At 34.5% G+C, this 13585-nt stretch overlaps 2 protein-coding genes across 3 annotated transcripts; both read left to right on the plus strand.

The window, feature by feature from the left end:
* Positions 1-1413: 1413 nt before the first annotated feature.
* On the plus strand, positions 1414-5384 carry LOC147495132 (spliceosome protein-like protein). Of its 2 annotated transcripts, XM_086569664.1 has the most exons (5): positions 1414-1713; positions 1942-1990; positions 2403-2592; positions 3645-3819; positions 4741-5384. In XM_086569664.1, the coding sequence occupies exons 1-5, from the start codon at positions 1582-1584 to the stop codon at positions 5131-5133; spliced, it is 939 nt and encodes a 312-aa protein (XP_086425790.1). In that variant the 5' UTR covers positions 1414-1581; the 3' UTR covers positions 5134-5384. The 2 variants fall into 2 exon arrangements, with proteins under 2 accessions (XP_086425790.1, XP_086425789.1); XM_086569663.1 differs by lacking the exon at positions 1942-1990 and having other exon boundaries at positions 1415-1713.
* A 901-nt stretch (positions 5385-6285) lies between these two features.
* LOC147495133 (ubiquitin-like-conjugating enzyme ATG10) lies at positions 6286-9039 on the plus strand. The gene is made up of 5 exons (XM_086568313.1): positions 6286-6486; positions 6623-6649; positions 6865-6964; positions 8248-8345; positions 8575-9039. The coding sequence occupies exons 1-5, from the start codon at positions 6286-6288 to the stop codon at positions 8791-8793; spliced, it is 645 nt and encodes a 214-aa protein (XP_086424439.1). The 3' UTR covers positions 8794-9039.
* The last annotated feature ends 4546 nt before the right edge of the window (positions 9040-13585 follow it).

The raw sequence follows: 13585 nt of genomic DNA on the forward strand, positions 1-13585 counted from the left end.
CGTCACTCGACCCTCATTTTTGAGGGCCAAATGAGGGTCTAATTATACTTTACTAGTTAACTTTTTTTTTTTTTTTTTGTAATTTTTTATTTATTTTTATCATACTTTGATTATGAATATCAATTTTAACTAAGTATACAAAACTAATTCTTATGTCTTTGGAAAAAAAATAGATAGAGATGGTGGAAGAGATGATATTCTTAAAACATCTACATTTTTCATACTTAACTATGTTGTTAGGTTGGATTTGCTTTTATGTATGACTTATATACATATCATTAAATCAATTACAAAAGCGCATATGTTATATTATGTTCTAATTTATCCCCTATTGAAAACTAATTTAATAATTTTTTTAATACAATTTAGACAATTATAGTATAATATATATATAATGTAAAATAACAAGAAAACGTGGTTTTCTTTTAGAGTTTACACAAATATATAGTATAATGCATAAATATATAGCATAATACATAAATTATCACCCCTATTTTGGGTTTACACAAAATAATCATAGTTCACTTTTCTTTTTATATTTGACCTCTTTTACTCAAATTACAAAATACCTCATATGATATGTGGTAAACTACCATTATTAAACATCATTTGTAGTGAAAATATTTAGTTCAAATAGGAATAATTGTAGTACTCTACATATATAATGTAAAAAAATAAAATATATCTTATGAGTACTGAGGGCCGAGGGCTTGGAAGGGCTAATTGAGGGCCGGGCCCATGCCAGAACCTAAACCCTTGCCTGCCCCTAACAAGCATGAGGGTGGGCTGGCCTGCCCCTCAATCTGTGAGGGCCAAACTTTTAAGGGTTTTGACACGCATTTTTGAGGGCCGGGAGGGTTGAGGGCCTGAGGGCCAAATTGTCACCCATAAGCCCGATAGACTAAAAGTTGGTCCTTGCTATCCGTAGTTTGGGTTTGGTTTTGTAAAATCAAAAACCGACTCGGTTTTGGGTTGGGCTTGGGTTATAATATAAAAAAACCGATAAACCCAAGCTCGTATATATATATATATATATATATATATATATATATATGTATATCTTTTAGTATTTCTATTATTGTAAAAATAAAGTTGAAAATCTCTATTTTAATGTAATCAATAAGGTTAGTTTCCCTTTCAAACAATCAAATCTCTTTGATTTCAGTAGAATATTTCAATTTCGGTATTTTTTACCTCATAATTTCAAAAAAAAACCTCGAGAAGCTTGACCTACCCGGTCTAATCCGAATTGGTCGGGCTAAGACTAGAGCTTGGGCTGAAAATTTAAGGATCGTCTCGGGTTTGGTCCTGGGTACAGGTTGAAGCATTTGAAACCCTAGATCAATTATATGGGCTTTGGGCTTACAGAAAAAGTCCATGTACAGAAGTCCAAGTCACGTCAGACGCACGTGAATGGGCAACTATAAAAAAATTTGATGTTTTTGTTTCTCTCCTCAAAAATGGCGACTATGGAAATTGAGACGTCAGGTGTTGAAAGAGTGGTGGAGCAGAGACGTTACTCGAGGAGTGAGATGGAAGCACTTAGGTATTGGAATATTGAAGAACAACAGATAATGTGGAATGAGATTTACCTTGGGTTGGATCCTGATGTGGCTAATGAATATGGTGGCCTCAGCCTCATTCATTCTAATAAGCCTGAAAAACACTCTTCCAAGAATAATAAATCTAAAAGGAGGAAGCCCCTTACTCACGGTATGTTTTCCATTCCCATTTTCACTCTTCCTTCAATAGCTTACTCTATTTATACTACTATATCTTGATTCTTGCTGTAGGCCATTTTCTTTTTATGTTGTCAAAATTTGATCTTTTTTCTTTGGAAAAATAAATCACGTTTTCCTGTAGATATAAATGTATAAAAAGCCCTTTGGATGGCTGCGTCTCATTGTGTCATTTGATGAGGTTTATTTGTACTATGCACAGGTCTGGTGGCTACAAAGGGAAATGGGATCCACCTGCAAATCTTTGTGTGGTGAGGCAATAAAGCGAACTGTAAATGCTGATATATACAATAGGTTCTAATAGAATACTTGATTTGGAAGTCTAGGATATAGTTTAGGTGTCCGAATATAACAACATGTATACAGACCCTGTATGAGAGCTAACTGAGCTAGCTCTGAAGATATGCAGTGCAATTGTACATTAAAACAGTAAACTGTTGTTGTGTTTTGGTGAACCTTTGTGCGTACTGATACTTGTGATTTATTGAATTTATATATTCTCCATTTACAGTCAGATGGTCTGATCGTTTGATATCTTTTATTTGCATATGCTTCATCCTTTACCGTGAGATTATGTGGTTTATGATTTGTTTGATAAAGGACAAATGAGATCAAAACGAAAATTAGAATAGCTGAAGTTCTTACTGATGTCACACGTTTCAGGTGATAATACGGAGCATGAGTTGAACGAGAACATTTTAGGTGAAGATTTTTCACCAAATTTAGACGATTTCGGAAGTGGAAGTGAAGATGAGTATGCTAGCATCCAAAGACCTGCATTTTTTGTTGAAGGAGATCCTGACTTTGATTCTGGGCCGCCACAAGATGGGCTAGAGTTCCTCAGGCGTGTCAGGTGCTTTCCTGCTTCTATGTATATATTTTTTTTATTGCATTCATGATACATGATGAAATATGTTGTCTTTTGTTTTTTGGCTGATTACATGCATTTTGGATATGTTAATAGATGCTGAGAATATGCACTGCCACGTATTAATTTTATCCAGAAGGGGCAATAGAATCTTGCCTCATTCTTCCACTTTTTCTTGAGCTATGATTAGGTCATTCATAAATTGGCACTATTCAGTTAAATCTAATCTTGACCTATGGATTAGGGTTTATATGAAGTTAGCCAGAGTTTATATCACTCACAGACTGAATTGGTTAAATAAAAATGCCTTTATACCATTGGTTATCATGAAAATGGCTGGATAATGTAAGGTTTTGCTAGGACCTGTGTGCCCTTTAGGGTCGTCCACTGATTTTTTTATTTTGAGGCTTCTGCTTGGAATGATCTAGTGCCTACAAACCAACCATGGATTATTCAGAGTTTGTATAAAATACGATTAGAGCTAATAGAGAAACCGTTTTCAGAAGACAAGATAATGGAGTCCATGAAATTTCTAGGAGAAATTGGATTCTTGCATTTGAACTTAGAATTGAGTACTTCATGAGTATTCACACAAGCTTGGATTTGTAGAGCATTGATTAAGGAGCGCGGTGTAGTGCCAAAGTTTAAGCATCACTCTCACCGGTGTAGTGTCAGAGTTTAAGCATCACTCTCACCACTGATTTGTTGTTATTAAACTTATTTTAGTTTTTTATCTGTGTAGTGCTGAAATTCGACTGCATCAAATAAGTGGAAGATTCATTATATTGTGAAATGTTACAATGCCAATAAGTGGAAATCTTTTGGGAAATAACATTTACATGTAACAAGACACGTCACTTACTGTCTATGTTACAAAGATACATTATAAATAATGAACTAGTGCATTGCATTTGCATTATTATAATTTTGATTTGCAATAGGCTAAAAAGCTTTTCTTTTGTTAAGGTACTGTGACGTAAAAAGGTTATCTGACTATTTAATTTGCTTATTGACTTGAATTACTACACTCTTGTTAGGTGGGAAGCTGCACAGATACCTAATGTTAAAGTGGTGAAGCTTAATAACGTTATTCTTAAGGAGCAGACGGTCTATATGCCCATTATTCCAGATATCGCCAAGTGCCCTGAACACCTACTGCCTTCTGAAGAATGGGAGGATGCTTTCCTTGCTTATTATTCGGAGCTCAGACTGGTAATATATAATTCTTGCAAATAACAGTTTTGAATAGTTGTATAGTTGGTATATGTCTGCGTCCAGGGTCTAGACAAAATGAATGATTTGTTTTAGTACTTACCAAAAGTAGGATAGTCATGGGAATCACATTTTGTCCCATTTATGGTTCCACTGATCTAAAGGAATCATGCAAGTTTGCAGAAATGCATCAAAACCTTCAGATGAATGGTAAGTTTAAGGCCCAAACTACTCGCTTGTGTGAACAATGATAGATATTGATCCAAGGACCCCCGTGATCCAAGATAATTTCACACCACAACTAAGCCATTCTTACTAAATAGAGCAAGGATTTCGGTTATTTGTGATACAGAGTGAATATTCTTCTTAGTTTTCGTCTGTTTCTTGTTATCTTTCTTTCTTTCTTTCTTTCTTTTTCCTTCCCAAATGTCTGCACATAAAAATGGTAACACACTCATTTCTTTGATTCCCATTTCTATTTTTCATCTTTACGAATGAATAAAGAATGAAGAAAAAGCGTAATACAACTGTAAGCAAATTACAAGGGAGCCACTGGACCTTAGAGATCCCTGTGTACCTTTCTCGCCATTTCTCAACTCTCATTTTATTGTCTTTTCCGACCTTCTCGGTCCAAGTGTTCCTATTAACTCCTGTGACCCATGTACCTAGTTCTCTTTACATCTCTTTTGGTTTCTTCAAGAGCCATTCTAGCACTACCTTGCACTTTCTTTTAAGATTCATCCACTGGATATTGATCCTGTACCTTACTCTGTAGGAATACCACTAAAAGGAAGTTGTCATCAGTGGCGTGATTTTGGGAATTACTGTATTCAGTTTATATTATTAAGGTTTCATAGTGTTCGGAGTGTGGCCTGCATCCTGTACTAAACTTTTACCCTTTTTCAATTTACTATCTTTCAGGCATCATCACAACTTGATATTTCAAGCCTCCAGAATTGCGGCTACCTGCAAATGTGGTGTAACAATGATGAAGAAGATTCCTGCAGCTCTAGTGATCTTATGCTGTCGAATATTCTAGGTATGGATGCTGTGTCTCGAGCTGCGATGTTAAGGAGTCGAATAAGGTCGTTAGAAGTCTTGAGCTGTCTGTCAAGGGAAGATTGTGCATGGTTATATGCACTATGCGCAGCTGTGGACACTCCACTCGATGCTGATACGGGAGCATCACTTAGATGTCTACTTCGGAAGTGTGCAAAACTACGGTCTGAAAAATCAGATTCTGATGAAGAGGTTGTCATGTTAAACATTCTAGTAACGATTGCAGGGAGGTATTTTGGACAGTTCGAGAACTGAGGTGTGTTTAAGTCGAACCAAGTCATTGTATGACTTTATATGCAGCTAATTCAGATTGGTATCACTCAATACATCGTTTGGATACCTTTTGTACTCTCTATTGTTGTAAAACACGTCACCAGGTGAATGCTTCATCTAAGCATGATCTTGTGGCATTAAAACAGAATGCGAAAAGAACAACAAAAAACAAACTAATTCTGATCTTTTTAGAGATACAGTTTGGTTGATAACTATCTATAAAATTTAGCTTACATAGACCGTCAAACATTGCAAGACCGTGTAACCTTTGGAACTCCTCTGCTAGGATCTTAACTTCTGCCTCCCCATTCCACCCCCTCGTCTGTCTTCTTTCTTTTCAATTAATTACAAGTTCCTGTACCGTCTATATTTTTCCTTTGGTACAATATAAAACAATTGCATATTTGCATAGCAAATCTTATCAGTCAAAATAATGAGCTTTCTTGTAAACATTAGCTCGATTTGCAACTGGCCCAGTGCCACGAGTCCACAACCTATCCAGAGACTCGTGGAGAAAGTCATCAAATTGCCTTTCATGTACTTACTAGTGTACTACCGTTAAGAAAGACTAGAGAGTGGTAAAAATACTGCAGTCTGTTAAATTTCCATGGAATTATTATGTATTAAATCACCTCACCGCCTTCTAAACCAACAAGCACAAGTTTGGTGCTACAGAAGAGATGGCCGAGAACTTGTTAGATGAGTGATTTTTATATTTCACTGTAATATAAGGGCACGGAATTTTGGTAGAATAATCATGGACACAAATAAGCTAGGTTAAAAGAAGAGTCCAAAACACGCACCTCAGATAGTCCCACATCGGCTAGTATACTGTACATTGAAAGCTTTATATAGTTTAACATTTAACATTTAACAGATTTTTTTTTAACATTTTTTTAACATTTAACAATTTTTTTTAACATGTTAACATTTTTTTTTAAATTTTTAACATTTTTTTTAACATTTTTAAATTATAATAGTCTCTAAATTAATTATTTTTAACATTTATTTGTAGTTTTCATAAGCTTTTGAGCAGGCAATAATCTGTAAGTGATGATGACTATTATATACTGATATATTTTTTTCTTTTTTTTAACTTTTAAGTTATCTCAAGTTATTACATATCAAATAAACATGGGTTTCTCTTCTAGTTGGGATGGTACACTTCGCCAAATGACTTTTTTAACATCAGTGCAACACTCTGTGAAAATGGAAAGTAACTTATCCTGTGTTTCCTCCATGGGCATGGGTTCCTTGTCCAAGGCCATTCGGGGCTACTTCACGTCAGGTGGAAGGTTATTTATCTTTTTTTTCTGTTGTCCTAAATCTATTGAGGTTAGTTATAATTCCTCTTTTTAAAATTCTACTTCTTCTCAAACCAGCAAAATGCCACTGAATTTTTCTGCTGTTGCAACTGCGTCTTACAGGGGCAATGGAAGCTCTAGCAAAGAAGAGGCTACTTGTCCTATAGGAAGAAGCTGTTGATGATGCAACATTGGTATACCTTTCAGTTCCTTTATGATTATTTTGTTTGTAAGAAAACTGATAGTTTATATGCCATTATTGAAGGACGCAAAAGAAACTCTGTGCTCTACAAATGTTGTATAAACTAGAGAACAAGTACAGGATCATTTTTAGTTGAATTGTATGCCAATTCATCCTTTTTGTCCTCTTCTTAACTGATGGCATAACCAAGTTTTTTCTGTTTATAAGGTTCAAAGAAATGATCGAGAACTACATCTCTATGACTTGCACATAGTACACAGCAGTTCTTACAGAGTACCTGTGCTTTATTTCCGAGGGTATAATTGTGGTACGTAGATATCCGTACTTTTTATCATGTGTAAGTAATTAAGCGCAAGGATTCATGATCTAATATACATTTCGTTTGACGTGATATAGTTTTGAGGGTTGTATGAGAAGTAGGGGATCTCTTTTTTGCCGAATTCCTCTTTTTCCAAAATTCTACTTCTTCTCAAACCAGCAAAATCATGGGCGATTTTCCGATTTCGAAAATTTTTTGGATGGTTGGATATAATTCAAAATCCGATCCGATCCGTCTTATATTTCCGATATTATTGCCAATTTATTCCAAAAATATATAAGCTCTATCCAAAGATTAGATCTCTACTTGTCCTTCATTTTCTAGTTTTGATGAAAACAAAACAAAAATATATACCTTTCAGTTACTTTCCATTTATGATTATTTTGTTTATTGTCATTACATAGTTTATATGCCATAACAACAATGATATGAAAAAAAATGTCATTTGTATATAATGACTTCAAATGACCAAAACTCAAAAGCCATCAATTTTAATAGATAGAATATTATGTAAAAAGCATCCTTTTTGTCCAAGACCATTCCATTATTTATGGCATAACCAAGTTTTTCTGTTTATAAGGTTCAAAAAAATGATCGAACATTACAAATACTCTATGACTTGCAATAGAATACAATGCTTGCTTCTTATTGGTGTAGAGTTCTTTTTTTTTGTTTTTCTTAGATCATTTGTTTGAATGAAAATGGGTTTTCTAGATAAACGTATTTTGTTGGTACATTGGTGTTAACATGCTCCCTACAATGAACATTGGGATTAATTGAAAGTGATCTTTGAAAATTTACCATATTCCAAAATTTCATTTTCGTTTGAAATATATTTTGAATCGAAAAAAATTGGATCGGTTTGGCTATATTAGGTTTTTTTTTGGAAAAATTCCGAAGGAGGTTAATCCGATCCGATCCGATCCGAAGTCACCCCTAATGAGAAGTGTACCTCCCACATAAGATAGGGATTTTCTAACACATCTTTGCTTAAAGTTTTCTCCAAATGTAGCAAAGTAAGGATATCTTATCAAACAAAGTGATGCCCTCTCTCCAAAACTCTCTTGTTTCAAGGCTACTGGTTTTATTATCCAAACATTCTCGGCCGTACGTCTCATGTATGTGCACATATGTCCATGATTTATATATTAAAATCTTGTTCCACTACTTTATTGGTTGTTTCTCTTCATCCTTTGTTAGTTTGTAGTATATTTTTGCTTGCCAAGAGTTCATTTTTCCAAAAGATTCTTATGGACTCTTTCTACTTGTAGATGGACAACCTTTGGCTTTAGATGACATTAAGAAAGATCTTCCTTATCACTCGTCGAAGATACTAAAGGATTCTAGATGGACCTTCATGACCCAAGAGGTACTTTTTCCCCTTGCAATGAAGAACTTATCCTTTTCTTTTCTACTGGCATCAGTTGAAACTAGGAAAGACCTAGCAAAAGTAGAACAGCCAGCATATCATTTGTTAGGCATAATGGTATATACAAAAACCTGACGTCATGTAGATAATCTTATATTTAGCGTATGTACTTAGTAATAATTTTCACTATGAAAGGCTAAAGCTTCTTCAATTTTCTGATACATGGTAGGAGCATCCATACTTGAACCGACCATGGTACGCATTGCATCCTTGTGGTACCAGCGACTGGATGAAACTTCTTTTTGATAATGAGGCGTCTGTGACTGAAAACGAGGAAATAGTTCAACAGTATCTATTGTCATGGTTATCTGTTGTGGGTCAGGTTGTCGGCTTAAGAACCCCCCTTGAAGTTTTTAGTAAAAACACACAATGCCATGTTCTGTTCTAGCGTCTGATCGTAGGTGAATTTGGCAATCTATCTGGGTTATTTAAGAGTAAGGAACTGAAGTTTTTCAGCTGGGTGTGCTATTGAAATGGGATACATTATACTAGTATGAACTGCAAAGAAACGTTATAGCCAATTTCTCTCTTCCGAATTTTGAGTCTTTGATCACGGGTTACGATTTCTAGTGATCTATGTTTATTGACAACTGGACTATACAATGAAAAGAAATTTTCACCAGATTTGATATAACTTGAAAATCGTGACAGTTGATTGTTGATTTAAGTTTGTACTCTGAATTACGGAGCAAACAATGAGTTTAAGAAAAAATAGAGTTATATGTGTAAATCTGCTAGTGCCAAACGAAGCATAATATCCCTGAAACAATATTGCGATTGAGTTGAGGCTCAACTGTAGGTTTTGTGTGCACTAGAATGCCAAAAAGGTTTAATATTCAAAAGAAAATAATATAGATATGACAGAAATATTAAGAAACATGACTTGATCCACATACATTAGCATCTTCACTTTAGAATTCTATTTTATTTATTCACCTCGAGTTCAACTAAATAAGATCAGTTTATGCTACCCTTTAGGTGCACTTTAGTGCTACAATTTCTTTCAAGCTATAGTTTGATTTTGTTGATTCGGGTATATCTGCCTTGGCCATTCATACATCATATATAGATCTGCGACATCACCATAATAGTTTCCATATACACCATCAGGCCTTGCAAGACGAGTGCAGTTTTCCCAGCAAATATGTCGATCTTTACTATTCTTGTATATGTCAAAGCTTCCTTGAATTCTAACTTTGGCGGTACTGTCCCACCAATTCGCCGAGCAAAAGAAGAGTGTTGTATCCCAAAAGTTAGCAATAAATTTAAATTCATATTCTTCACCGTAAGAGAGTGTATGGTAACCAAGATCATCGTCCCTTGATTGAACACGGAAGTTTAACCCTACACCAGGGCGAATCTCGTTTCTTAAGCGTACATGTACTTTTCCATAAACACTTGAACACTCACAGAGTGCAACGAGCACCAATAAACATTTGAAGACTCTAGCAAAACCGTTAGAGTAGGTCTGCATTGTTGTTTATGAAACTTGATGCCTTGATTTGTATATACTTTCGTAATTCATATGCGAAGTGTTGATAGTGTTCTCTTATATAAGTCTATTCTGTTGTATACACTAGGAAACCAATTTATTCAAATTGAACGTACTATATTAGTTACATTCTCTCTATATATGGTTATCTAGCCTATTATTTCTTATATTTGTTGCATTTGAAACTTATTGCGGATGCTAATTAAATGTGTGTACTTAATACTGATGAAAATGAATAGAGCCAAATCAAAATCAAATCATAATAAAAATCCATTTATCTATATAATAAAGCAATTTGGTTTTTTATGCTGCTATATCGAGCGGTCCGGGAGAAAACAGTTTTGGGATGATCCTACGTTCATAAATCAATTTATTTTAAGAGTTATAAAGGATAAAAACAATTTTATCTTTTATCTCTTAGTACATCTTGATTCCATTGATATTAATCCCCATATATATATATATATATATATATATATATAAAATTATATCTGATATCTATAAAAATCTAATCTAAGTTAATTCTAATTAGGAAACTACTACTCAAAGATACTGATTGATCCAATGCTATATAAATCTTTTATAATAGCTGCTGCACACAGCACACATCTCCACGCCATACCTTGTATTTGTTTGACATCTCTTTAGCTATTGTGTGTTGGCTGGACTCATTGTTTGTTCATTATCTATTGCTCCCAAACATACCTGACTTTTTCATTACATATGTATGTCCTCTCTCTCTAGCTTAAAATTTTGACATGCTCTGTATACACCATCCATTCTCACACCTATAAGCTGCAAGAAGTATTAACTTATCGAATCGCTCATATTGTAATAAACTTTGAACGTCAGCTGAGGAGGTTCATTTGTCCCAGCGTAAAATCTTAATTTGTGCGCCTAAAGGCTAATAGGCGTCTTATTAGTCAGGGACGAATTTAGTTCATATTGCATTGTACATTTTATCATACTCTGTTGTCCCAGCATAATAATAACTGCATGAACCAAAAAATTATGACCCGTCAGATTAGAAAGCCAATGTTGGAGATAATTGTACCGATCTAATACTAGAAAACTCGAATTCCCGCGAACAAAGGAAGCAATGTTTTTAGACTATGCTGTTTTTGTTTCTTTTGCGAGACGATTTGTTTTTTATAATTTATCATTTGGATTGCAATGTTGAAGTGTTCCATTGTGTATCTCTTGCGATCCGTGTTCTGAAAAATGCTAGGTTGTAGTTGGGTAAAAGGGAAGCAATCTTTTTAGACTATATATGTTGTTTTTGTTTCTTTTGCGAGACGAACATTGCCATTATTCAATTCTTGCACTTTTTTTCTTTGTCTCTTTTACGCTTTTAAACCCTTTTGCTATGCACACTAAAGTATAGTACATGCGTGTAGCTTTGGTAGAAGTTCCAGTGGATCGGAACTCTTTATATTTTAATTATACAAAAGTCGATAACTCTAATTGGAGGTATTGGTGACATGGTTGCATTTTGCACGACTCCGAACCTCCCTTAATAGTTATTTCTGATCATAGTTGTATATCATTTCCATTTATTTGCTGTAATTTCCTTATCAATGTTTGATTATCAGCCATGGATAAGGCACCATCTGCAAGTGCATTTAATGTTTCTGTTGTCAACGCACCACCTAAATCTACCAATGAACCTACTACATCTGTTCAGGTATTTGAAGTTCCTTTTTTACAGTTTTGTTATGTTTGATTCTTACATGATTTCAAACTTTTAAATTTTGTAACAAAGAAAAACTCTTTTGTTAATTTGACAATGTTCTCATTTAATTTTTTATGCGGCTTTTCATGTACTTGCATCATGCAGCAAAGAGAATTGGATTATATAACTCGAGTATGTGAGCATAAACAATGGATCATTGACCATGTGCTTGCTACCCTTGCTAAGGTATGTAACATATATAACGTTCATTATATGTGGTTGTTTATCATGGTTATGTTTTATCAAATATAAAATGCAGGTTTTGGAAAAACAAGGAAATGAAGGCCATCAACTCCAATCACCTCCTCGTGTTGAGGTTGCAGTTACTCCTCCATAATCCACTCTTAATGTTAGTCCGACCAATGCTTTTACACCCTCAAATATTGGCCCAAAATGAAGAGTCATAAGTGGTAGAAGAAAAAACAAGAAGGAACTTAGAAGCGGCCTTCAAAATATACCCGTGTCCATGTCTTCCCATATGTAAGTTTCATTTCTTTTGCGTGTTTTCTATAGAATTGTTTTAAGTAAAAATATTTCCATTCCTAACCCATTATGAACTTCTAAAAAGAAACATATATACTGACTTTTTCATTACTTTTATGTATGTCCTCTCTCTCTAGCTTAAAATTTTGACATGCTCTCAGATACACTATCCATTTTCACACCTATAAGCTGCAAGTAGTATTAACTTATCGAATAGCTCATATTGTAATAAACTTTGAACGTCGGTGAGGAAGTTTATTTGTCCCAACAGAAATCTTAATTTGTGTGCCTAAAGGCTAATGGGCGTCTTATTAGTCAGGGACGAATTTAGTTCATACTGCATTGTACATTTTATCATACTCTGTTGTCCCAGCATAATAATAACTGCATGATGAACCAAAAAATTATGACCCGTCAGATTAGAAAGCCAATGTTGGAGATAATTGTACCGATCTAATACTAGAAAACTCGATTTCCCGCGAAGAAAGGAAGCAATGTTTTTAGACTATACTGTTTTTGTTTCTTTTGCGAGACAAACTTTTTCTATAATTTATCATTTGGATTGCAATGTTGAAGTGTTCCATTGTGTATCTCTTGCAATCCGTGTTCTGAAAAATGCTAAGCTGTAGATGGCCAAAAGGGAAGCAATCTTTTTAGACTATAAATGTTGTTTTTGTTTCTTTTGCGAGACGAACATTGCCATTATTCAATTCTTGCACTTTCTTTCTTTGCCTCTTTTATGCTTTTAGACCCTTTTGCTATGCACACTAAATTATAGTACATGCGTGTAGCTTTGGTAGAAGTTCCAGTGGATCGGAACTCTTTATATTTTAATTATACAAAAGTCGATAACTCTAATTGGAGGTATTGGTGACATGGTTGCATTTTGCACGACTCCGAACCTCCCTTAATAGTTGTTCCTGATCATAGTTGTATACCACTTTCATTTATTTGCTGTAATTTCCTTATCAATGTTTGATTATCAGCAATGGATAAGGCACCACCTGCAAGTGCATTTGATGTTTCTGTTGTCTATGCACCACCTAAATTTACCAATGAACCTACAACATCTGTTCAGGTATTTGAAGTTCCCTTTTCACAGTTTGGCTATGTTTGATTCTTACATGATTTCAAACTTTTAAATTTTGTAACAGAGAAAAACTCTTTTGTTAATTTGACAACGTTTTCATTTAATTTTTTATGCGGCTTTTCATGTATTTGCATCATGCAGCAAAGAGAATTGGATTATATAAATCAAGTACGTGAGCATAAACAATGGATCATTGACCATGTGCTTGCTACCCTTGCTAAGGTATGTAACATATATACGTTCATTATATGCGGTGGTTGTTTAATGCCTTCTGATGGTTATGTTTTATCAAATATAAAATGTAGGTTTTGGAAAAACAAGGAAATGAAGACCATCAACTCCAATCACCTCCTGTGCAAAATGAGGTTGTAGTTACTCCTCCA

This window comes from Coptis chinensis, chromosome 6 (genome assembly GCF_015680905.1).
Source record: "Coptis chinensis isolate HL-2020 chromosome 6, ASM1568090v1, whole genome shotgun sequence".
Taxonomy (NCBI): Eukaryota; Viridiplantae; Streptophyta; class Magnoliopsida; order Ranunculales; family Ranunculaceae; genus Coptis; species Coptis chinensis.